General features: G+C 35.9%; 1 protein-coding gene across 1 annotated transcript; it reads right to left on the bottom strand.

Annotated features, from left to right (window-relative positions):
* Positions 1-9: 9 nt before the first annotated feature.
* Positions 10-26,979, bottom strand: osmr (oncostatin M receptor). The gene is made up of 17 exons (XM_082171078.1): positions 26,631-26,979; positions 26,356-26,507; positions 26,147-26,279; positions 12,140-12,397; positions 10,892-11,021; positions 10,235-10,389; positions 9,805-9,938; positions 9,268-9,403; positions 7,423-7,499; positions 6,849-7,050; positions 6,595-6,774; positions 5,611-5,709; positions 5,277-5,435; positions 4,482-4,634; positions 3,212-3,293; positions 3,052-3,127; positions 10-1,394 (listed from the first exon to the last, which is right to left on the bottom strand). Exons 1-17 carry the CDS (start codon positions 26,704-26,706, stop codon positions 1,071-1,073), a joined length of 2,526 nt encoding a protein of 841 aa, XP_082027204.1. The 5' UTR covers positions 26,707-26,979; the 3' UTR covers positions 10-1,070.
* Positions 26,980-27,232: the final 253 nt, after the last annotated feature.

Here is a 27,232-nt window from a genome sequence, read left to right on the forward strand (position 1 = left end):
TAAACAGCATTATTATATGCATTAAACAGCATTTATTAATATTGGTCACTGTTAACTTTACACACACTACTGTTCAAAAGTTAAGGTTCAGTGAGTAAAAAAAAAAAAAAGAAGATATAAAAAAAATGTATTCAGCAAGGACAAATTACATGAATCAAAAGTGACGGTAAAGACATTTATAACATTACAAAAGATTTCTACTTCAAATAAATGCTTTCTATTCATCAAAGAATCCTGAACAAAATAACACCGTTTTTCTACAAATATATGAAGCAGCACAACTGTTTTCAACGTTGATAAGAAATGATTCTTGAGCAGAAAATCAGCATATTAGAATGATTTCTGAAGGATCATGTGACACTGAAGACTGGAGTAATGATGCTGAAAATTCAGCTTTACAACATGTATTCAAGTAGAAAACAGTTATTTGAAATAGTTATAATATTTCACAATATTTCTGTTTTATTTGTAAAAAAAAAAAAAAAAAAAAACTCCTTGGTGAGCAGAAGAGACTTCCTTTTAAAAATGTTGAACAAAAACAAAATGCATTAAATCCCCCGGTTTCACAGACCAGGTTTAAGTCTAGTCCAGACTAAAATGCATGTTCAAGCTGTTTTAACTGAAAGAAACTTGTATTGATGACAAAATATGTCAGTGTCATTGTTGTCTCAAGATGCACACCAGCAATGTTTTTTTTTCTAAGGCACGTTTATAAAAGCTACTTAAATGTCCTAATTGAACTAGGCCTAAACCTGGCTTAATCTAAGCCCTGTCTGTGAAACCAGGCCAAATAATGTTAAGTGTGGTGTTACCATAACACCCAGTCCCTCAAGACAAGAGAGAACATTTTGTACTTTCTGACCAGAAAGGTCTACCAAAACACAGATAAAGTACCTGAAAGACATTGCAAAAAGTGACATACATTGCAAAATCGCATTTCACAACACTTCTTGTTAGGCCGTTTTGCAGAAGGAAGAGGGGCCCTGATGCCGGGATCTTTGTGATAAGATCTACAGTGCTGGCGTGTTTACTGTGTGTGTAAAATATCACAAAACTGAGTCTTCATTTACTTATGTGGCTACAGAAGTGACATAGTCACTTGAAAAGCCTGAGATCTCAGACTCCTGTCTCATGGCTTCTGTCTTAGGGGTCTCCAGCAGCTCTGAAAGCACGTCTTGCTGCACAGAGGACATGTATGTGAAGTTTGTGAGAACTGTGGTGGGATGGTATGATGGTGTCAGGAACGAGGGCAGCGTGACTTTAGGGCCAATGAATGAACAACTCGGGTCCTCTGCGCTCGCTAACCATGTTTTCTCTGGCACGGTGGGCGGCAAAATTTCGACGTCACACCATTTGCAGTCCTCGATCCTCAGAGAATGGATTTTTTCACTCGCCTTTGAAAAGAGCAGAAAAAAAAATACAAGTTTGGGTAAAACTTTACAAGAAGGCTTAATTACTTAAAGTGATAGCTCACCCAAAGATGAAAATTCTGTCATTACGCCCTCATGTCGATCCAAACCCGTAAGATTTGCGTTCGTCTTCGGAGCACAAATGAAGATCTTTTTGATGACATCTGAGAGATTTCTGTCCCTCCTCTGACAGCTACGCAACTACAACTTTGAAAACTTCAAAAAGTTTGTAAGGAAATCGTTAAACTAATCCATATGAATTGAGCGGTTTAGTCCAAATTTTCTGAAGAGACTCGATCGCTTTATGTGATGAACAGATTGAATTTAGGCTTTTATATTGAGGGTGCAACATGAGGGTGAGCAAATGATCATTTTTGGGTGTACTGTCCCTTTAACCACATTAGTTAACATGAACTAACAGTGAACAGCAGCCTACATCTAAAGCATTTATTCGTCTTAAAGTTAATTTGGTAATTATGTTTTTAAATTAAAAGTTGTATTTGTTAACATTAGCTAATGCACTGTGAACAAACATGAACAATTGTACAACTGTAAAAAATAAAGGTTCTAAAAGGGTTTTTGCAGCGATGCCATAGAAGAATCATTTTCCGTTTCTGAAAGAAACTTTCAGTGATAATTTCCTGACAGAACCATTTTTTTTCTCAAGGTACGTTAACGCGACAACAATGTACAAAAAGCGGAAATGTATTTCCTTACAGGAAACGTACGTAGGCGACAACATTGTCAAAACGATCTGCTTTCAGGCAGAGACAAATTGTTTCAGGTCAGTAGTTGACGATGTCATTTTGTAAAGAAATACTACGTGAACACGTAATACACATGCCATTACCGTAAAAAAATAAAAAAATAATTGTTAGTTTACACGGAGACAATAAAGATATCAGTTTTCAAACAAAAAACAGTTTTGGCCGTTTATTTACACGACAACAATGTTTTGAGGGCCTGTAAAAGCAAACTTTTGTTTTGTTTTTAGATCGTTGTCGTGTAAACGTACACGTTATCTTGTGTTTTCAGGACCCTATATCGTGTAAATGCATATAAAACGCATAAAAAGTTTTCTGTTTTAAGTTAACAGTGTTTAAAAAGAACATTTATAACGAGTTTTTAGGACTTTATAAAATACCTTATGTGCAATGGAAAGATTCCATGAATGTTAAAAGGTTCTTCATGGAATCATCAATGCCAATAAAGCAAAGCATATAAACTAACACTGACAAAGTAAAAATATCTTGCTCACTGTTAGTTCATATTAGACAAATTATACATCATTGTGAAGTCTTACCAAAACCAGGTAAGTAAATGATAGATATTTATAGATAATTTTTTTGTATTGAATGACGTATGTAGGTTTATTTACAATAGATTTTTCTCTTAATTGGTCCACTCTCTTGGATGCAATTGGATGATTTTCACACTTTACTGAGTAAACTTCTTCAAGCCTGTTTTAGCTCACATGCTGAATATTGCCCAAAACCTGTCTGAAACCAGCCAAAAAGAGACAAGCATGGCCAGGCTGGGATTCCAGAAAAGACCATCAAATCAACTTAGGTGGGTTTAAGCTGTCAAAATATATAGAGACACTGCAGTTACATTATTGTACAACATCAATGTAATGAATTACTTCATAAAGATCTTCATCCAGGTCCAGTGCTTTTATGTGCAGGAAGCCGAAGGTTTCTTTCGGAAATCCTCTTAGCCTGGAAACGGTTGGTAAGAAATCATCAGCACGTCACAGATATGAACTGCATATTAGCTCACAGCTAATTTTATAATAGACTTACGTGCTTCTGTTCGACCACAGACAAATGCAACAACAGACCAAGAACAGAAGAGGAATCAAAATCTTGGCCATCAGCAGGTAATCTGTGGAGAGAATTATTATCTCTTCTTACTGTTCAACATTATGAAATGACCTGTCCACACAAAATATAGTTAAAATTCATTATGAATATGCAAACAACATTTTGTATAGAAATGATGTGTTTCTATGGAGTTATTCACACTTGGGACAAACATTTTTAATTTTGTAACTTTGCTTTTGTAGAACATTTTTCAAATATTAAAACAATCAGATTAGGTGTTTAGTTGTATTATTAGCATTAGAAAGTCTATATCAATGTCCTGTGCTTTTCTATCTTCTCTATTACAAGCATAAGGCAGATTTTGTTTTGAAAAGATTTTACTAGTGATGTAGTACTCGAGTGAGACCGGTCTCGAGACTCGGCATAGGCGGTCTCGTCCCCATCACTAGTCCACTAGAATACATACCACTAGAACATTTTTATTTGCTCTGCATGTCCTAACTATGATAAAAAAAAGTCAGGGTGGGCTTAACATGTTGATGACAGAGCAGCACTGTTGAAGCAGTTTAGAAAAATAGGCAGAAGATGATGCATGTGGTAGGGATTTTTTTTAATGATAGTAAAAGCATAGTCCATATTAAGACGTGAAGACTGCTCCTCTAAACAATTCCCAATCTAGCTTAGTCTGTAGGCCTAACTGTTGATTATTAACTGGGGTGATATTAAATCATGAATATGAAAACTGACATGTTTTTATGGTCTTGGTCTCGACTCCTAAAGACTCGGTCTCGACTCGGACTTGCTTCCTCAAAGACTCGGTCTTGACTCGGACTCGGCATAGGCGGTCTCGTCCCCATCACTAGATTTTACAAACGATTTCTATTTCAAATGCTGTTCTTTTTAACTTTCTATTCATCAAAGAATACAAAAAAAAAGAAAGAAATAAAATCCACGAAAATATGATTGACAACATTGATAATAATAAAAAAAAAAATCTTGAGCAGCAAATCAGCATATTAGAATGATTTCTGAAGGATCATGTGACACTGAAGACTGGAGTAATGATCACAGGAGCAAGCAGCAAGATATATTAATATCATCTTTTATGTTCCACAGAAGAAAGTAAGTCACACAGGTTTGGAACGAACTCCCCCTTTTAGATAGATGTAGAACAGTGTAGAAAATGCTGTTACATTATAAAACAGGACTGGCTGATTTCTGCTAGTGTGAATGTGATGGTTTGGCTCACAGTTCTTTCTGGTTCTGAAGGTGCCGGTGGTCTCGGGTCCACAGCCTGCAGATGTACATGCTGCCAGGTGAAATGTGTACAGCTGGTCCTCCTCAAGACCACTCACCGTGAAAGACTTGCTGTGAGGATCGTCCACGAACCGTTTGAAGGAACCTGCCAGAACAAACAGGTGCGAGGGGAGTGTAGGGAACGGGTTAGGAATATAACGTGAGATTAAAATATGTCAGAAACATGATTAGTATCAAATATGATCTGTCAGGCTTTTGAGGAAGGTTTATTTGTTCATCTCTCAATCATCATTGTATCACATTGCACTATATGTTTAATAAAAACTGCAGAGCTTTAATCATTAAACTAAGCATTTAAATATCATCTTACTAAGACATATTATTGGGACATAATTGATATTTCTAAGTATTTTATGTAAGTTGTCTGCTATACTGTTGTAAAGATGTCATTGATTTACATTACAAGCTATCAGGATTTAATCTTAACTTATTAATCTTATTACCTCCATATAAATATCAGCAAATGCATAAAATATTTTTGCTCAGTGTTTTTTTTTCCTCCTCGAGTCTGAGCTTCATATTCATATATATATGAGATACACAAGTACCAAATATGATACAAAACAAAAAACACATATACAAACTCTTCTTTTTTAGATTTTGTCTAAAGGTTCATTAAACTAAACTAAACTAAAAAAAAAAATAGATTTGTCTTGACTATTATTTCATGTGTCAGGATGAAGAAGCTCACGTTTTAATGCTCGTTTAAGGGCAACGCAACACTTACTGAGATCGGAGCCGGCCTCTGAATCTTCTTGTACTGTAATCTCATATCCTGTGATGAATCCAGTGTGACTCGGATCCTCCTCATTGAAACTCCATTTCAGGTTTACCGATGACCAAGTTATGTTTGGGTTAGTGTCCAGTGTAGGGTACTTCATGGGCTCTTCAGAACACACACAAAAAATACTGTTTATATGTTATATTGCGCAATGCAGATGTGAAAATCCATTTTTTCCCGTGCAACATAGCACCTACAGTACAGTATAAGCACCTGTGTTTTGCTCTACTTTAATGTCCTACAGATGTGTATCAGGTAAAGTGTGTGTGTGCAATCTTACCCTGTTCTTCTACGTATCCGATCCGTTTCTCACAAGGTCGGTGTCCCTCAGCGCTACAGCTGTAGATTGTAAATGTGTATTGAACTCCTGCTTTAAAATCTAAACAAGAGATTTTTTTAAGCACAATAATTAAAAAAAAACTTGTATTTCTCAAGATGACTTAGAATTATTTAAATAAGAGAAGCATTAAAATAAACAACTAAAAATCTAAATATTTCTTATTTTTATTCACCCCTCAACTACTGTTGGTAACACTGTATTTTACAGTGTCCTTGTTACATGTACTTACCATAGTAATAACAGTAAATTATGCATAATTACATGCAAGTAACCCTCAACCAAACCCTAAACCTATAGTAAGTACATGTTGTTAATTAATATTACTCAGTACTTAAATATATAATTACACTGTAACAATGACACCTTAAAATAAAGTGTAACCCAACTGTTTTTCTTTCTTCTTTAATTGAAGAACCTAATTTTAAAAGTGTGATTTCTAAAACTGTAAGTCATGTAAATGTTAAAACTCCATGGGCAGTTTTATATCTACACAGTAAAATAATATAGTAGCAACATTTTGGTTTTACAGATTGAACTTAAATTTACAATAAAAAAATAAAATAAAAAAACGTGATTATAGTAAAATTAACTGATTTAATGTTCATTTACATAGATGTTTATCACCTTTATAATATACTGACAACCACCACAAAACACAAGTGCTAATGAGAAAACCATGTGATGAATCTAAGCTCATTCATTATAATTATAATTATATGTAAATAAAAAATTTTCATTTTGATTTATTACAGTTTTCAACCCTAACATTTTTACAGTCTTTTACCATTAAAAACATGGTCATTTTTTACACTGTGTTATGCCAAGCTCTAAAATATTTATACAAAAAAAAAGAAGCATAAAACGCTGCCTAGGTTCACTATGTTTTATTGTAAGAATATGCACCGCATACAAACAGCTTTATACCTGCGTCCAGGTTTAAGGAGGTCTGATTAACTGGGACTTTTCTCCACTGTAAGTTGCAGGGGGACGCAATACCCAGCATGCACCACTCTACGATGTAATCACATGTGGCGACAGAGTCCCTCATCCAGGTGAGCTGAAATTCCTTTGCATTACCCCAAATCCTCTTCTCCTTCGGTATGTCTGCAGCAGTACCAACAGTCAGTTATCTCACGTTATACAGAAGCCCCTTGCACACTGAGCATTAAGCTTGTCACCTGTGTATGCTGGAGAAATAGTGATGTGGGATGGTATAGATAAGCCAGATTGAATGATGGCCCTCACGGTGATGTTATACATGTGAAGATCTAAGGGTACTTCCGTTTGTTTCTGCGTGACATACATGCACACGCTCCTCTGTGGATTTCTGTTGCTCACACACACCTCATAGGCTTTAATATGCGACGAGTTGTTGCTGACCTGAGGGACAGATTACTTGTACAAATATTTGTGGTGTTACAGAAAAAAAAAATCGGATATATTTTTTAATACATTTAAAAATATTTTAAAAAGGGCAAAAAATATATTGCAATGCAATTCAGCCAATAACATTAAAGGTATAGCGGAGGATCTTTCCAAATTTTAGATAAGACCCGCCCTCTCCACTTTTTGAAAAGTTTGATTGATTCACCAGAATGATTGACAATTAGGAGGACCAATAGTTTAGACTACCCACCAGGAAGTAAAACATCCTCCGCTATACCTTTAACTTTACCAAACATGATATAAAGTACCATGCATGGTGGAAATTCTTAAGAAGTATAATGAATAATATTGAATATGTAAACTTACACTTTTCCACACGAGTGTGACGGTGCGATTGGGATCGTCCCTGATTCGTCTCCACAGATCTATGGTCACAAGAGGCTCTGAAAAACAAAGTAACGTCGAACTATATTTTTGCATGTTCCCGCTGTGCAGAGAACATGCACAGCGTGTTTGTGTTTGCTATGGCACTGCTATACGGTTGCTACTGTGTTTTTGGTGTGTTGCTGTGTGCTTTCTGAGGCGTTCTGGGTGGTTACTTATTTTCACTAGTCAAAAGCGCCTCTGTGATTTTCTGACGTTATAGTGAGGGATTATTGACATCTGTAGCACAAACAGTGTGGGATGAATTATGTGCCAAATGTCAAACCTTTGGTGTGAGCAATAGAAATAGTCATGCTTAGATCAAAGTTCTTCAAACTTCCTGACAAACCCCCGAATATGATGATTCCCTTGCAAAGGACACCCTTTCCATATCTATATATACGTATAAAGAAACATAATGATGGTATATTTTAAATATTCATTTAATGACATTTTTAACTAAGCACTATGAATGTAGGCCAGTGTCAGTGATACCAGTACTGATACTGATGTCTCTATTAAATGGTTTTTTCCCCTCAATTTCTGCAGATGAAATGAGTTGTTATAACCATTCAACATTACAGTATAATTGAAAGCCATAGTTTTTAACATTTAATAAGCTTATAAAATATAGCAACTACTTCACATGAAGCCATTATTATAGATGTCACATTTAGCTGCGCCTTTAATGTTGTGTATTTAGTAATATAGTGAAGTTTATATCTCGGTCAGAAGAATATTCATTTGCATTAAATATTCTTTATTTATTTATTAGTGCTGTCAAATCAATTAATCACATCTAAAATAAGTTTGTAAATATGTATATGTGTGTGTATGTATGTTTGTCTGTACATTTCCATGGACCCAAGTATGAAAAACCCTTAGTTCTCTATCTATTATTAGTGATGATTCTCCATGACTTTACCTGTGATGAATAGCCTTTGTTCTAGGGCTGAACGATTTTGGAAAATAATCAAATTGCGATTTCGTTTTACCAAATATTGCGATTTAATATACGATTATTTTTTAAGTTCTTTATCTTTTCTATTATTCAACAAAAACAAGCAATAAATCATAGGGATTGGGAATCTTTAGGCACCTCATGAGCCGATCTATTTTTTTTCTTAATTAAATCTTATTAATAAAACTTAATAAACCTAAACTGTAATTATAGGTAGGCCTACTTTTAAACATAATTACATATTAAAAAACGAAATTAATACAATTACATGTTAGCCTAATAATTTTAACTAATATAGCTTCAAAACAAATAACAAAGAGGGGGAAAAAAATATTACAAGCAATTAACAAAGAGTGCTTTCAGTATTTAAGACTCATATCCGCGCGCATCTCATATCTAGTGCAATGAAGCCCGTGAATGTTATTGTAATTCGCTTCAACTTTTCCGAACTTTATGAAAGATTATTTCTCGGAAGGTTCGAGTGGTGTCGTGTGTGTGTGTGTGTGTGAGACAAAGGGAATAGAAGCAAGCAGAATATGGTTGTTTATAAAGCACACGTAGCGTCATCACGTAGTCTGTGTTTAAAAGCTCAGACATAAATCTGAAATTATCTTAATCGATGCAGAATTGTTGGAGAGAATCTATAACACAATATCACATAAATTAAACATAAACTGTTATTTCCTGTAGCCTATATGCGTAGCGTGCTAAGTTGATGCTTCATATGCAGTGCAGACTGGTTTTCTCTCGCGTGTCACGCGATTAAAAAAATCGCATTTCATCATATCGCGATATTATCGCAAATGCAATTAATCGTTCAGCCCTACTTTGTTCTGTCCATTGCCCCCAGTTGTTCCCCTGAACTGCACAGCGTCCCTTAGTGTAGTACTGCGTGCTGGGCTTCAGGTTCTGGAGTCTGAATGTGTAATTCTGCACTGAGTCAGATCCATTCTTATCTAACTCCTGTAAGAGAACAAAACAGGACGTGCCTCACCATTTCAGTTAAGATCGTTAACTTTATCTGATGTGGCGAGTCTGTTTTCATGAGAGGTAAATAGATCTTTTGAAACTCCCTCTTGACGTATTTCAGATGCCACAACATTATTTGGAAACATAAAGACACAAAAACATGTTGTGAAACAAGAAAAGAAAAAAAACCACCTTAAAGTGATAGCTTGATTCATATGGATTTCTTTTACAGTCTCTTTATTATAGACTTATAGATAGACTTCATTAAAAAAATATCTTCATTTGTGTTCTTAAGATGAACAAAAGTCTTATGGGTTTTATGGGACATGATGGCGAGTAATTGATGACCGAATTAATATTTTTAGGAGAATTATCCCTTTAATGTGATGCATTACCTCTATTGGCACTCTTGGTTCAATTTCAAGCTGGCAACTCAAAAGAAGTCCTTTGAAACTCCCATTCAGCTGTAAGACCACCACTGAGTCCAACACACCCGCAGCCACGTCGAGAAGCACAGGGACTGGAAAAACTAATGCGAGATTGAAAGGTTAAGAAATTAATGAGGTGATCCCAAAATCTTGACATTATTCCCTCAAAAAGCAATGTGAAATTAGCTTATTATAAGGCCAATCCCTCTGCAACCTGAGGTAAAGCATCTTGATCTAGGGTACAATTGTGATGGTTCATATGAGGTTTCATCTTACAACCTTTTGTTTGTCTGACCCAGATCTTTAAGCTAGTTAACCTCACTTGAGCTGTATGAGACCTCAAAACTGCTAACTCTGCTGTATGAATTTTAGTCTTCACTTCCATTTTCATATTCACCTCTGTCTTTGATATTGAACATGTCGGTCTCGCTCTCTCGCCCCAAACTGTTCGTCACAAGTAAGGTGATGTTGTAGTGGATCTGCTGTGGAACGACTTCAAAACTGCAGGCTGTAGAATTTGAATCAGGATTCCAGCTGACAGCCCTGGAGTCACTGAACAGGAGAAAATACAGTCAAAGTGAGTTTTATTAAACTCGTAATGTGTCAAAACTAAAATGAGAGTGAATTTGGCCCTGCTGAACACAGTTAAAGGGATCGTTCGCCCAGAAATGACAATTCTTTCATCATTTACTCACACTTAACATCATTTCAAACCTTTCTTATGAACACAAAAGATATTTAGAAAAATCTGTCCTTATAATGAAAGTCAATGTTGTTTGAACCCTAAACGGTCTTCAAAATATTTTGAAGCAATACTAGTTTGTAACGACATGAGGGTGAGATAATGTCAGGATTTTCATTTGTGGGTGGACTGTCCCTTTAAGAGCATAAATGACTGTCTTGTGGTGTTGTGTTGAACCACTACATCTCTTTAATGTTTTCTCCCTTTTGCGTATTCCTTTTTTTTAAAGCCTTATTAGGCAGGTGATTTTGCAGATAACCTTACAGGGACAGAGATAGTACACTTCTTTAGTAGTGATCAAATCAGACTAACCTGATTAGTAATGTGTATTTCCTTCTCTGCTCTTCGTATAGATTAGGAGCTCTGCGTATTTTCCACGAGCAGGAGATGTTTCGCATGTCTTTGGTCTCGCATCTGAAGTCCTGAGGTTTCTCAGGAGGAACTGAACAAGGTTTAGCAGAAATTTAAATCTCTAATCAGAAATCTCCCATCATGATTAAAAGGAAATATTTCCATTTGTAATGGATTACTATTGCATTTTTAATTTTTTTTGCTTCTTAATTTAGTTTAACAAAGTTTATTTGTATAACGCTTTTCACAAAACATTTAGTTTCAAAGCAGCTTTACAAAAAATATTTACAGTTGTCTTCGGTCTTAAATATTTTTATATTTTATTTAGTGGAAAAATATTTATTTCAAAAGTGTGCTTGTGCTGCCTTTCTTTAAAAACAAAACAAAGAATTATCACATTTCAAACTTCCAAAAGATAAACTAAATTCAGTTTAAATAAATAAATAAATAAATAAATAATTATAATTAATAATAATAATTATTATTATAATAATAATAATTATTATTATTATTATTATTATTATTATTATTATTTATATATATATATATATATATATATATATATATATATATATATATATATATATATATATATATATATATATATATATATATACATACAGTACATTTTTAAGGACCCCCTAAAGGGACATGGTGATGGAAAAAATATGAGTTGGGATGAAAAAATATATGCTTTCGATGATAAAATGTTTGCATTCCCCAGAGAAACTTTTCTGTTCTTTGCAAGTGAACGCCAAGTTTCTGAAGGGAACGCAAAACATTTGTAAGAGGATAAAAAAGCATTGACAAATAATTTTTCCTCCCATCTCATATTTATTTCCTTCACCATGCCCTTTAAAGATGTACATTTTCATTCATTAAAACAATATAACTTAATTAGTGCTAAAAATATATAATGAAAAAAATGTAACCTAAAATCATATTTCTCTTTTTTTATTATTAAAGAACATGTTCTTGGAACTTCGGGAATCACAAAATAAATTGTGGTTTATTCAATTAATATACATACACTAAGTTATAAATATTAAGACTAAGTAAGTAATTAAATAAATTTTAAAAAGTACTAAATATTAAAATAATTTTAAACTAGCATCTTTGTCATAATTACTGCAGAAATAGTGTAAGAAATATTTTAGCCTGTACTGTATATGGGGCCATTTGAAAATGAAGTTGGACAGTTGAACTCACAGGTGACATAGTTCACTGCTGCATCATCACTGTCCCCACTGTAAAAGTTGACACCGTATCCATTTGTGGCCTTGATGTTTTCCACTCTAATGGCTTTGACCTGTGTGCTTATGTTGATGACTTTGTAAGAGGTCTTGTTGAAGAACATATCGGTGTTATGTGTCTCTGTGGGAAAAATGCAGCAGAACATCACCGTGGAACCCTCCCGTAACACCTGTCCATCTGGGAACAGCAGGATTTCACTGTGAGGCATCTCCCCTATAAGAAAATGAGTAAATAAATATATGAATAAATATGTTCATAGCACCATCCAAACCTCCACAAATTTAAACAATGGTGTTTGCATGTTCAGAAATTGCCACCACAATGCTATGGTCATGTGATTTGTTGTCAGTGCGTTGCTGAGGTGTTTTTAGCATATTTTCTGTTGATATTGTAGTGAATGTGATGTATTATTTTGTAAGTGTTCATCTTCGAAACACAAATGAACATCTTTTTGATGAAATCTGAGAGCTTTCTGTCCCTCCATTGACAGCTACGCAACTACCACTTTCAAACCCCAGTAAGGTAGTCAAGACATCAGTAAAGTAATCCATGTGACTCAAGTGGTTTAACTTCAATTTTATGAGGTGATACAAGTGCTTGGTTTGTGCGAAAAAACAACAACATTATTTACCACTTTATTTACAAGATATTAATCTCCAAAGCGCGTTCACACAGCAACGTCTGCTCTTGCGTCAACACATCACGCATGTGTCGTTGTGCTCTCATGAATGGAGATTTATATTTTACAAATAAAGTGGTAAATTATGGTTGTTGTTTTTTTTGCGCAAATAAAGCGCTTCATAAAATTGAGGTTAAACCACTGGAGTCACATGGATTACTTTATATTGATGTCTTTACTACCTTTCTGGAGCTTGAAAGTGGTAGTTGTGTAGCTGTCAATGGAGGGACAGAAAGCTCTTAGATTTCATTAAAAGATCTTCATTTGAGTTCCGAAGATGAACGAAAATCTTACAGGTTTGGAACGACATGAGGGTGAGGAATGACAGAATTTAAATTTTTTGGGTGAACTAACCCTTTAACTTCCTCTTTTAACCCATGACTGTCCTGACTTTAAACATGCCTGTTATGTGCCTCTCAACTGTCACTGATGAGTGTGCACTTCTGAGAGCATGTTGGTCAACCAGCCTCACCAGCTAAATGATAACAGTCTAGCTTGGTCCAGTAATTTTTTGTACAATGATACTTTACAGAGAAAATGTCATGAGGAATTATTTCATAAATGCGAAAAAGCAGCAGAGGAAGATGCTTATATCATTTACTCACCCTCAAGATTATGAGGAAACATGAGTAAAAAAAAGTATTATGTGCACAGATAAATCATTTATAATAAATACTGCAATATTCCATAAAAAAAATGTTTTGGGTATTTGTGATTTCATGTTGACTTTAATGTCAAAGTGCATTCCAATATATATCACATATAAATGTATACATAAAAAATAAATAGTGGAAATATACATGCATACATAAGTGTTTTTTACACACTCTACGGACTTGAGTGTGAGGAATAAAAATATGGACGGGATAAGATATATATATATATATATATATATCAGGGCTGCACAATATATCTTAATTATCGAAATATCACAAATGTATATATCACGATATGCATATCGCAACAGCTTGCAATAACGGGTCATGAACAAAAGACAAAGAGAAATCACTTACTACTCTTGACTAAATAACTTTTGTAGCTTTAATAAGAATCAGGATATATTTAATTCATACAGTCAATACTAAGCAGTGTTTTATTTCTACATTTGATTGTTCAGATACTGTTGTTAAATAAACCTAATGTATGATAGCCTGAAACCCTAAACTCTGTGGTTTACACTGATGTTAAAATATGCTACAGTAAAACACTGCTGTTCACTTTCAGAAGTTGTAGGAATGTTTTCTTGTCACAAAAAGAATGTGAAACACGCATGTCATATTGCGATTATTGAGGTCAATACTGCGACTGCGATTGCGATATGCGATTGTGATATAATAAACAAATGGTTTCATGAGTCAGCTTGCTTGGTTCTCAAGGAAAATGCACACACAGATTAGTGATAATGCTGAAATGTGTAGGCCTATTTCTCAACTCAAACTAGCAACAACAACTAAATGCACAGTGTTTTCAAATTAAAATAATATTTTTTCCAAAATTAAATAATGACATCTTTGCATTACTGCAAACTTGTTATTGTCTCAATAGTACAATAGTATAAAATAAATAGAACAATAAATAAGAACATTTGTATGCTCATGAAAATAAGATATTTTGAACATTCTGTCCAGACAAACGGACATTTAAGCAGGATGTGTATTGTGATTGTCAAAACATTTGGTAACTAAACAGAATTTTGTCAAGTTTAGTGACATGTTACAATGTTTACATGGTACAATGACTGGTAGGCTACTGTTTTTATTATTGCTTGACACAAATTTCATGATTTCAATTCAAATCTTGTGATTTGATTCCGATCTTGATTCAATATCTATTCATTTGGATAAATATTAGGTACAGTAGATACATGTTAATTTTTCTCAAGAAAAAAAAATCTCACCTAATGCTGTAAACATACAGAGACCCTGTCAGCCGGTGTTGTGCCGAATTTCGACCCCCGCCAAATTATTACCCCCCTAGTATTGGTAGGTTTAGGATTAGCTGTGGGGGAGGGGTTAGGATTAGGGGTGGGGTTAGGATTAGGCAATCAGGTACTGACTTCAACGAGGGGGGTAATCATTTGGCAGGGGGTCGAAATTCGGCACAACACCGGTATTATTATTAAAGGTTAAAAATAACAACTCAAATGAAATATGTGTTTTTTTACTAGGCTATAATAACAATGTTAAAATATTTTAATGATATAGGTAAAAATATAATAATAATTTAATATAGTGCACATTTTTAGCAAAATACTCTATCCAACTAACATGCTGTCAGATGTCTTTCCTGAGGTAAATGTGACGTTATGTGACATTGTTCTCCAGCTGTTTTATGTTTTATTGACCTCTTTCCGCGGTTAGAAAAACACTGATTGATTGATATTATGGTATGAGGCATAAACATTTCGGTAAGTTATACTGTATCTTTCAACACACCAATTGTTCATTCGTGTTTATTTACTATTAACTAGAAAAGAGTAATATAGGCTGATTTATACTTCTGCGTCGGACCTATGCCGGAGCCTCTACGCTGTAGGCTACACGTTGGTTTTCATTTACTTCTGCATCGTTATCCGCGTTGACGCGCATTTCCACATACAGAGGGAACGTGAAACCCGAGGGAGGGGTTCAAGCAGACCAATCACAGCGCTTGTGGTTCACGTAGAATTGACGCATTGTTACATTTGTGGAGAGGTGCACGTCAGAGTACGCCTGCTACACACAGCCTACGACGTAGCTACGGCGTGAGTTCGACGCAGAAGTATAAATTGGGCTTAAGAGATGTGCACAGTGCTCATACAAAAAGATGAGCAAGAAATTGAGCGACCAGTAGGTTATTTTTCACGCAAATTTAATCGTCACCAGCTTAATTATTCGACAATCGAAAAGGAGGCTCTAGCGTTGATCTGGGCGGTCCAGCATTTCGAGGTATATGTGGGGGGTGGTTTACATCCTGTTGTGGTTTATTCAGACCACAATCCGCTCACATTCCTACAGTCTTTACAAAATGCTAATCAGCGTCTCATGCGGTGGGCGCTGTTCTTGCAGCCCTACCGACTGTCTATTAGACACATTCGTGGCGCTGACAATGTGTTAGCAGATGCGCTTTCTCGGGCCCCGGATGAGTCGATGTGATGTTGTCCTTTTTTCTACCCTGTCTTTGTCTTGTCTCTGTCCTCCCTTAATTAGCTATTCAAGGTGCCAGGATTTTGCTGGGGTGAGAGTGGTCAGTGTTGGTTATGGGTTGTAGCAGTTGTGTTCACATGGATAAATGAGTGAATGTGCACGATTGAATGTGTGTATGGTATTCCAGTGTGGTTGAGTTTAGCTTAATATTTGCTTTGCATTTATTTGTTACTTTGGGGATTGGGGGTGCTTAATTATGAATCCAGAGTCCCACTAACGTGGGCCTCTGTTTTTTGGGGGGGAGTGATGTCACGCCTGGCTATGAAGTGCTGGGTGTGTCTTTCCCTGGCTTGGCCATGTGTGGGTAATCAAGCCTGAATTGCCTACTGCTGCTGTTCTGTGTCACTTTTAGGTGGAGCTGTTGCGGTGGGCCGGGCCATGCTAATTGGTGGACTGTTGAGAGAGTCTTTAAATCATTGCCTTCCAGTTGGTTCGGTCGCTCTTTCTGCTATTCCAGCCTGACGATGAGAGGCTGGCTTTGGTCGGCGCTCCTTACCCGTTCTCCTTTTTGGCTTCCCATTTACTGACTTTTGTAAATCATTCGTTAATAAACCAGCATTCTAATTAAATATTAAGTTCAGTGTGGTCTCCCCTATGTCAACTCTACATTGAGCCAAGTGGTCTTGACAGTTCACAACCACGATCTGTCACGTCACATTTACAAGCGCCAAACCGCTATAATTGACAGAATCTGAGAGCTGAGAATTTGTTCCTATCAAAAGTAACCTGCTCTGTCTAGTCTGTCAGTGTCAGTGTCCTCTTTGCTCCACGATTTTTCTCTGCATGAGAAAATGGATGTGTGGCGTGAGAGCGTGTGTGAAAAGTGTCAATTGCGTCCCACTAAACATTGGACGTCGGATAGACGTGCCAGATCATGTCTATATTGGGTCTGTCAGTCCATGACCAATTCTGGACATCTATTCGACGTCCAAACTAGGTCCACTATTTGGACGTCCAACCATGACCCGACTTGGATGTCATATTGACGTTCAACATTTGACCTTTGAACTGGGTAATTTTTTTGAACATCATTTGGACGTTTATGACAGGTGCAGGAAATTTACATGATTTATGTAAAAAAAATTATTACAAATATCAACATTGTTGTTATCACCATGATTAATACATATGAATACAGATTATTTATAATTATTTAAGATCATTTTTCCAAAACTCCATTTGATTGTCTCAGCAGCAGGTGATAACTGGAGACGCATACAAAGGTGTAATGCATTTCCTGGTGAAACTAGCCGCTGAGCCAAACAACGCTACAGGAAAATTAATACAGCTTAATATAGCTTTTCTGTTGCTTGTCGTAGAAATTTTAGACTGTATATTAAACTAACCATGTTTCTAACATCTAATATAGGAACAGGATGTACTGTACGAAATCAATGGAAAACTTGTGCCAGTGACAGAGGAAAAAGGTTGGGGCTTTTGAACCAATCATATTGAAGGTGACATGTTAGTCTTATTTGTTTTCTCGATTCTATAAAAACTGTTGTATCTGTGTTTTACGGTGGGATTTCTCAATGGAATTTGTCTGAGATCCTCCGGCCTTGATTCTTCTTGGGAGATATTCCCTGAGAACTGCTCGGGAAGATCTCCTGGCCGTGATTAAAGCATTTAAAGGACATTTGCTGAAAGTCTGTCTGTTCATTTCTGCTGCGCAGCAGGTCAGTTTAGGGAAGCAAGTAAGTTAGGGTAAGAAACTCAGCCAGTTGTCGACTGAAGACGCAAGAGTATAAAGGTCATTAAGTGTCGATTGTAGACGCTCTGTGTCGATTTGTAGACGCAACAGTTTTATTTTATTAAGTGTCGATTTGTAGACGCTAGATAGTTGGGTTTAGGGGGAAAAATCCACAACAGTTTGGCGGGCCATCCAGGAGTCCTCGGAATCTCCCTCTGTCGGATGGACGGGGATGAGGAACCACGTTGTCTTCACTCTGCCAGACTGCAGAACCCTGTTCGACAGAGGGAACCATTCCAGTCGGGCTAAAAGGACTTAAAGTATTAAGGTAGTATGACAGACCTCAGCACTTTTCCTTAAAAATGCTTCTAAATTAATTAAAAGGTTTAATTAAATTGTGGCTGTTCTGTTAAGTAACATTTTGAAGAAAACTGGTAATCACATCTATGTTTCTTACCTTGTCTATTAAGGGCAATGAGCAATGATTATGGTTAAATGCAACCAAGGTATGCGTTGAGTATTTTGTTTTTTGTATTAAGAGTGCTTCAAAAAAGCTGTCAATAAAACTTCTGCAAAGCAACTTGTCATACTGGAAACCAGATCCGGGAGGGGAAAATACCCCGAGATGCAGCAGCACTGAAACGTGCTTTTTGTTTGAAGTTTTGTTTGAAAAAGACTTTGATTTTGATTGAATTAAAGAAAGGTTAACAAAGAAAGGTTAATAAAGAAAGAAATGTGGAAACAAGATAAATAGATCAATATTGTTATCCTGAATTTTTTTTTATGAATTTATGAATTTTTACATTTTGAAATCAATTAAACATTGCAGAAATTGTTAAAATTATAAATCATAATAATAGGAATATGCACATGTGAAATACTCTGTGATAATTAGGAAATTTTGAATCATAAAGAAACTTTTATGAGTTAGACTTTAATTATGTATTTATGTAGATGAGATATATAAAACTGAGCAATAGAATTTAAGCAATTCACTGCTTTTGAATTTAGGCAATCACTTAAAGTAATGAATAAATAATAAGATATTAACTGCACGTGTTTAAATATTATACTTTCTATCTGAAGGTGTCTAGAATTTGTATCTCGTTATCCCTGGGAGACGTTATCCCTGGGAAAAATGTTTTTGATCCATGAGATTCTAAGAGTCAATGGTTTTTGTTTAACTAGGATAATTGTTGTGCATTGTGCATAGTATGAGAATGAGATTGTGTGACCAATTTAAATATAAATTGTGATTTGAACATGCACGACATAACAGACATCTTACAGTCATTTTATTTTGGTTTCTTGTAAAAGAGAAAAGACAAAGAATTATTTTCGTTTACATTATACACTATTCTAAGAGTAGTTTTCCTGTTTTTCCTGCTCCTTTGCAAATAAGAAACGCTTGCTTTTTTTCCGCAATGAAGTACGCTTTTTAATAAAATGAGGAACTGCTGTGTTGATAACCAGATGAGATTTTTAGTTATTATTCTGTAGGTTTAATGTGAGTTTTGCGGTTCTCTGAGTGTTCAAGATTTCAGACACCTTGTTGAGTAGGGATAACTGTAGAAAAACAAAAAAGAGGAAGTGGGGCCTGCAGCTCCCCTCCTGAAAGAGGAAGTTGACACTTCTGAGAGAGGGGTCAGAATGGACAGTTCAACTGAATGACAATCCACACGGAGAGACAATCCAATGTATCTTCCGTGTGGGCTAGGTGCTGCACTTTCAATGATCACTGCAGAGACTGCTTCAAATTTGATTATTATTTAACTTGATTATTTTTTGATTATCCACTGGTAACAGCAATTCTTCATATTTCTTCAACTAAACTCTTTGAATCTGTTTTCAAAAGGTAACATTAACAGTCCTACTGCAAGAAGTTCAATAGCAAAAGTGAGAGCATGACTCACCAATCTGGATATGGCAGTGGGGTTTATGTAAAAGCATGTATTGATGTAGAATTATCTGGAAAAGACATTATGGCTATAAAAGCAACAATATTGGTCACTCCATTTCATTTAAAGGTAATTTAGGTAATTTTCTAGATTCAATGAAAACAATGTTTTCTAATTCTAAACTTTTGAAAACACATGCTGTCATCACCATCAGCTTATGAGCAACAACAAAAAGTTTGAAAAATTGAAATTGTGCAATGAATGACAAATTGCAATTGAGAAATTAAAACTGACTCTCTCAAATGCAACTGAAGGTCTATACGGTTATTATTTAAAGTGTTTAATCTATTTGATTTTGAAAAGGTTTACGTCCACTGTGTTAAACTTAATCACATGGCGACTGCATCGGACAATTGAAAATAAATATCCTAATGTTTAGACACTGTCGCAAGGGGAATGCCACAGTGTGTCTACGTTCAGTAGCTTCGCCGGAAAAGTTGTTACCATTCGGATTTGGTGGTATTCCACTCCTAATAAATAGATATGTTCCCCATTCAGTTCATAAACTAGGTATGATTCTCTGGCCAGAGAGGGGTGTATGAAAGTGTGTGAAAGATGGTGTTCTGAGAAACACAGAGACATATAAATTGTCAATCAAAACAGCTGCATCTAAATTTATAAAGTGGGCCCACAGGTTCAAATTATGACCACAGGGTAAAATATGACCCCAGAGGGTAAATTATGACCCCACAGGTTAAAACATGACCCACAGGGAAGAAAATATGCCCAATAAAATAACAGCCATGGATGATTTTGACTAACTATCCTGAGCTGGGTTTATTGTTGTGGCAGAAAGAAACAATGCCACACACCTGCACAGCGTATAACTTTGGGAAGGCAGAGAGCAAGCAAGCTTGCCCTGTCCACCCCATACTTAATTTTTTTTCCTTTTTACAGGATGTCATGATGGACCTCATCGAACAGAACTGGTTCTGTTCCAAATGTATAAAATATTGTCTTGTTACTGTTTAACATGAAATTTCACAGGTCTCATCAAAAAAGGACGACCGGCCAGACAAGCAGATGAGTCTGGCGACATGATACATGTTGTCACTAACAAAAAATACTTAAAGGTAGGGTAGGTAATCCTTTTTCTAAAAAAAAAACATTCCAAATTTGTTTAAACTGTCTTTATATACCAATACATAATTAAAATGTAAGTACTCTGAAAAAGAAAATATAAAAATCGAGTGACTGTAGACCTTTTAATCTGCAATAAACACAGCTCATTATTTCCATTCACTCCACCCCCTCCCTTCTGAGCTCCTTCCAAAGCCACGCCCCCAAAACACATGAACGCGCGACGCCAAACGCTCAGGCTGGAACAAGACGCATTTATTACCTGAGACGAGTGGAGAGGAAGGAGCGCAGTACATACAGTGAGTGACATCATGTCAGAATCACATGTAATAAAATACCTAACTTTATCACTATGAATATAAACAAATAAGATTTCTTTTAGTACTCACTATCAAGCTAGCATATCGATAATGGTAAAGTTTCATTCGGTAACGAGCTATATTTATAAGGCAAAACTAAAAACAGGTTGCATTGATACACGTTTTTCCATTACCATCAGTTACACTGTGATGAAGGTGAATTTCGTGTAAGATTCATAACATATACGGTGTTTTGCATGTAAGAGTTTCCATGATGAAAACATTGTTGACTCTAATGAAGACTAACGTACACTCCGAGTCCGGAGACAAGTACCGCATCGTCGGTTCGAGGACAGGTCCGGGGTTGAGGGCGAAGCAGAGGAGGTCGTTCAAGAGTGCGGGCAGGGTCCGAGGAAGTAGTTTTTGCCTTGTTTGCCTTCGCTGACTGCATATGCAGGTGCTTTGAGCTGAATATTTCCGGGAACGGTGACATGTGATGAGTGCGCGCAGTGGGGCTCGGGCACGAGACATGAAGGCATCTGATTGGTTCTTTACATTCGCACCGAATGGCAGTGATTGGTCAGAGTTTTTACTGTCCTGCAGCTGCTACAGAGGTCTGATTTTTTTCATTCCTTTTTCTAAACACATAATGTATTGACTACTATCAGGATGGAAGGACCATTTCACCCAGTATAAAAAAAAGTGTTTCTGAACAGGATTACCTACCCTACCTTTAAGGTCTCCATTCACAGGTTGTTCTTGTAGCTCACTCCACAAACAAGGTCCCATCTGGGGTGCGGTGACACCTCCGTCCAAGCATCTCACCTTAAACTACACCAACCAGCCTCAGCAACCCCAAACGCCGACGACAACGCACAGCGTCAAGTGGGGGATCAAGGACGTGATAGTAACGTACCTCCCTTGCCAGCGAGGGAAAGCCCATTGCAACGGTTCGCAAAGAGTCACCCTGGTGAAGATGGAACGTCCATGGGGCAACGAGATGATCAACACACATGGGAGAAAGATGTGGACCAACTAATGGTTTAAGCTTATTTGTGTGATTTTTATTGATGTTTTCTTTGGTTCAATCAAACTGTACGACTGAGAATTGATATAGATCTCATGATTTGAACAATTACTGATTAATTTGAAAATATTTCAGGTACATGTAAATAATCTAGGGACTATTTTTGAAGAAACTTGAGGGTTTTAAATAGATGCTAAAAATGTAATAATCGTTCTCTAATAAGAGATGATGGGTGATAAGTTACTTTGCCGGACTAGGTCCGAATGGATTATTGGGTAGGTTTCTATAGTGATTAATTAATGACTACATTAAATATATTTTAGGTGTTTCCATTTGCTAAAATAGCTAAAGAAAAACTTTCAAAAGGAGATTAAGCACATTTAATTTCTGGATTATTATTAGTTAAAGAAGTTACCAGTGTGATTATTGACATGTTCCTTTCATGTATTGTCTAATGTCTGTATTTGATATCTGCGGGTCTAGTCTATCTGGGAATGCAGTAACAGTGCTTGCTTATTTAGCCAGACTTCCAGAAATGAAATATGGACTTGTTTTGTTGAGGAAGGTCTTCAACGTGTTAAAAAAAATATGTAGGGGGCATAAAGTTAAAACCAAGACCAAGAGAAATGTGACACAAACATGTTAAATTTAAACTAAAATGAATCTAAACGGTTAAGACATTTCAGTGAAATAGAATATTTGCTCATAAAGCAAAATTCTAAAAAGCTTTCTTAATTCAGAATGAAGTTACAGATTTAATGATCTGGATCAATGGATGAACTATTCAGCATTGCCAACAAATAGATGCAGGACATGTTATGTCCATCAGTTAATTCTGGACAAATAGGGTGGTAGGAGGATAGGTAAAAACTCGGCCAGTTGTCGACTGAAGACGCAAGAGTATGAAGGTTATTAAGTGTCTATTGTAGACGCTCTGTGTCGATTTGTAGACGCAACAGTTTTATTTTATTAAGTGTCGATTTGTAGACGCTAGATAGTTGGGTTTAGGGGGAAAAATCCACAACAAGCTCAAACAGTAGAGCGTTGGCGCTTGCAACGCCAAGATCATGGGTTCGATTCCCTGGGAAAGCAAGAACTGATAGAAATGTAAATGTGTAATGCAATGTAAGTCACTTTGGATAAAAGCGTTTGCCAAATGCATAAATGTAAATGTTAATACATGTTACAGAAAACATGTCCTCCACCCTTTTGAAACATGGGACTACAGTTATAGAAGTATAAAAACAACGTCTAAAATTAGTCTAAATATGATGTTGAAAAGACATCCACAACCAACGACCACATTTGGACTATAAATAGCCCTTACATAGAGGTCCCACGGACGTCAACATTAGACGTGCGGTAGATGTTGAAAAAAGACGTCGCCTGGCGTTACAAAACAACCCCTTTAGTGGACCGAAATTGGATGTCCAAAAATTTGTTAGAAAAGACGTCACTCCGACGTCACATTGTGCAGTGGAGTGAGTCTCACGCTGAATGAGTGAGTTGGCAGCCCTGCTCTCTCTGCTCAGTGTCGGTTATCTTATAGCCAAAATATCGCCATATAACACAGAGGTAGCGGTTTTCTGGCCACGCTCGGCATCTATCTTCACCTGTTCTCCACGCTGTACACTGGAAAAAGTCACGACGTGAGCATACGCGCCACACGCGCCACTGCCTAAACTGAAAGTGCCTGGTCTTCTTTTTATTAGCGGTGTAGAAAATGGGCAAACAGCTGTCAGAGAGAATGGGATGTCATGTCCACACATGCCTTTATTTATTTCATAAAATCGCAGCATTTTGCGTCATATAATAACATAGTCTTGACATCGCGATTGCGAATTTGCGATATGATTAATCGTGCAGTATGTAGTGTTATATAACTTTAAGCATTACCATATCGAATATCGCATTATTTAATGAGTTATCGCATTTTTCTTCAATATCGTGCAGCCCTGAGTGTAGGCTATAGCCTATAGCATGTGACCCTGGATCACAAAACCAGTCAGAAGTAACACGGGTATTTGCGGCAATAGCCAACAATATGGGTCAAAATGATCGATTTTTCTTTTATGCCAGATATCATTAGGATATTGAGTAAAAATCATGTTCCATGAAGATATTTTGTACATTTCCTACTGTAAATATATAAAATATTTATTTTTGTGAGGGAATGCAGCACAATCGCGAACATAAATGGACAACTTTAAAGGCGATTTTTCTCAATGTTTCAATTTTTTGCCCCCTTTAGAGTCCAGATTTTCAAATAGTATATCGGCCAAATATTGTCCTATCCTAACAAACCATACATCAATGTAAACCATGTGACTGGTTTTGTGGTCCATGCATGGTCACATATATACACAAATATCTCAGTGTTCTGGTTTAGTCTTAGTGATTTTTAGAATGTGCAATTTTACTGAAAAGTTGTATAGAAAATTTTTTTTGTCTCTCTTTTGCGTTTTTGACAGCAGATCTTATATTTGCAATGTTGTCTTAGACTTTTGGACCCAACTACATTTTTATGGAGTTCTTCTTATGAACTTTTGAAATGAACTTTAACCCTTTCACGCATAGTGGTCACTACAGTGGACAGCTATTAAAAAAGCATTTTCTTGAATTTGCACGGGTTTTTATGGCAAAGTTGCACATCAATCTCTTCATTGGACCCTGGTGCATCATCCTATAAATTGCAATCAAGTGGCAAGCCTTTGTGTTTCGATTTTTTCCCCCTCCAAACCAAGATGGCCAAGGGTCAGTCAGACATGCCAAGTTGCTCCAGAATATCCACCCATTCCTTCTATCCTAGGAGACTCTTGTAGGTAAAAAAAATATTGCAGCATAAAGCAATATCTAATGAGTCATATCACAGTAAAATTTTCCAAGTTTTGATTTTAGATTGAGAGAAAACTCTGATTAATCACATGTCCACTGTAGTGGACGTCATGCATGCAATGGCTATGTTTCAGATACAATTCATAATTATAATGTGAATATTGTTTTTGAAATGTAAAACTTAAAAACTTAATATGCATTGACTTTTTCTACTGTAAATAAATGTATTTGTATTATTAGAATGTAATTTTCATTGACATCGAAAAAAGTCATGTGATTACATAATGTATGACACTTGTAATGCATTACTTTACTTGTTAGATCAAAAAGTAATCTGATTTTATAATGCATGTTATTGTAATGCATTTTTTACTCAACATCAAAAAGTAATCTGATTACATAATGCATGTTACTTGTAATGCGTTTCCTTTCTCATAACATCAAAAAGTAATCTGATTATGTAATGTGCGTTATTGTAATGCGTTTCTTTACTCGTTACATCAAAAAGTAATCTGATTAGGTAATGCATATTACTTGTAACACATTACTTTACTTGTAACATCAAAAAAGTAATCTGAATGCGTTATGCATGTTACTTGTAATGCGTTACCCCCAACACTGATCATTTCAGATGAGACTGAAAAAACATATCGCTAGGTTTTCTCAGAGGAGGGCTATGATAGAAATGTGCATGTCCATCTTGAACATAATCAGAATTATCAGCTAATAAGGGTAAATCTCCATACTCTGGTGCACTGGAGGGAGCATCTGAGTGGTTTCCACAGTTGTACCTTGACAGGCTGTAGAAAATTCTGATGGAATCACGTCCTCATGTTCTGATATCAAAGATACGCAAAGTGCAACTTGTATGAAGTTGTATGAAGCCATTGCAATATTTTGCATTTATATTTTTTGTATATATTTTATAGTTTTCACATTATTTGATATAATTGCATTGATTAGTTTGTTAAATTCACATACTTTATCTGTTTGATTATTGTCTTATATTTAATACAGTATATCTTCAGTTTAAACCAACCGCATGCTGTCCACTCAAGTGGACATCTGAAGATCTCTTTGAAAAATTTGTAAAAAAATAAAATAAAAATCAATTCTTGTTTTTCATGCCCTAAGAGCAATAAAAACACATAGGAAAAAAATCCTGACTGAGGGTATCATAATTCATGCATGAAAGGGTTAAATGCCTACCATAGTTGGTTTTCCATAAACTCCAGGAGCTGGATGGTGGAGCATCAGAGATGAGTCTTACTCTGACAGAGTGATCAACACAGTTCAGCGGGAGCTCTGAGGTCCAAACCAGTGATCCTCTGCTAACATTTATCTGTGAATAGACTGTAAACCATTAGTGCAAAACAAAAATCAGGTAATGATGAAAAGGAATGATGAGTTTCACGCACGCTGTTGACAATATCCATATTTGTTGAGCGTCCGACTTGTATTTCATACGTTTGGTTTCTGCCTTCTTCTTTCTGATTCATTGTCCACTCCATCTCCAGTGTCCACATGTCCAAAGCCTGAAGTTTAATTATGGTCGGCACAGAGACAGTATCTGTGGTAAAATCATTTGGGTATTGTAAACCTCTAGGAGAAATGCTATTATACATTACAGAAAAAGAACACTAAAGTGTGACCAATGAATTTGAGGCTAAACTTATTCTGATTTATATCTGACCTGAAGAAGAATTCCAGCCTTTAGCATTTTCATACAGGATGACAATTGAAAGCAACTTTGTCCAATGGAGAATCATTTTGGTGGATGTGAACTCGTTCAGCTTTCTGCTCTGTGATTCTGTCCAAGTGTAGGAGGTGTTATGAACCGTAACATTTCTCCTCCTACTGCTGCCTTCCGTTTGAGGTTAAAGAAATAATGCCTTCAGGCTTAAGATTTATTGCCTGTGATTCATGAACTGAAGTCAAGATGAAGTATGTGCTTTGGTGTTATTTTTAATTATTTTCTGGTTCAGAAATCACTATGGACAGAAAGGTACACTGATGATAAACCATATCAGTGTCATGGTTGTTATAATAAAAGTCATGAAGCTTAATCAAACTATGCATTCTTTATATAAGCACAGAGCTCCATCTACAGGATATGCTTCAAATGCTTTTAAAAGACATCTTTTGACAGCAATTCTCTGACACCATAAAAATATTTGTATCATAACATAATTATAACCATGAGCAACAAATTCACTCTTAAATAAATACTGTCAACAAATTGAAAAAAAAATCTTTGAATGTTTAGATCAAGATTTCGATGTTATATTTAAGATG

Source organism: Leuciscus leuciscus (genome assembly GCF_965113295.1).
Source record: "Leuciscus leuciscus genome assembly, chromosome: 5".
In the NCBI taxonomy this organism is placed as follows: domain Eukaryota; kingdom Metazoa; phylum Chordata; class Actinopteri; order Cypriniformes; family Leuciscidae; genus Leuciscus; species Leuciscus leuciscus.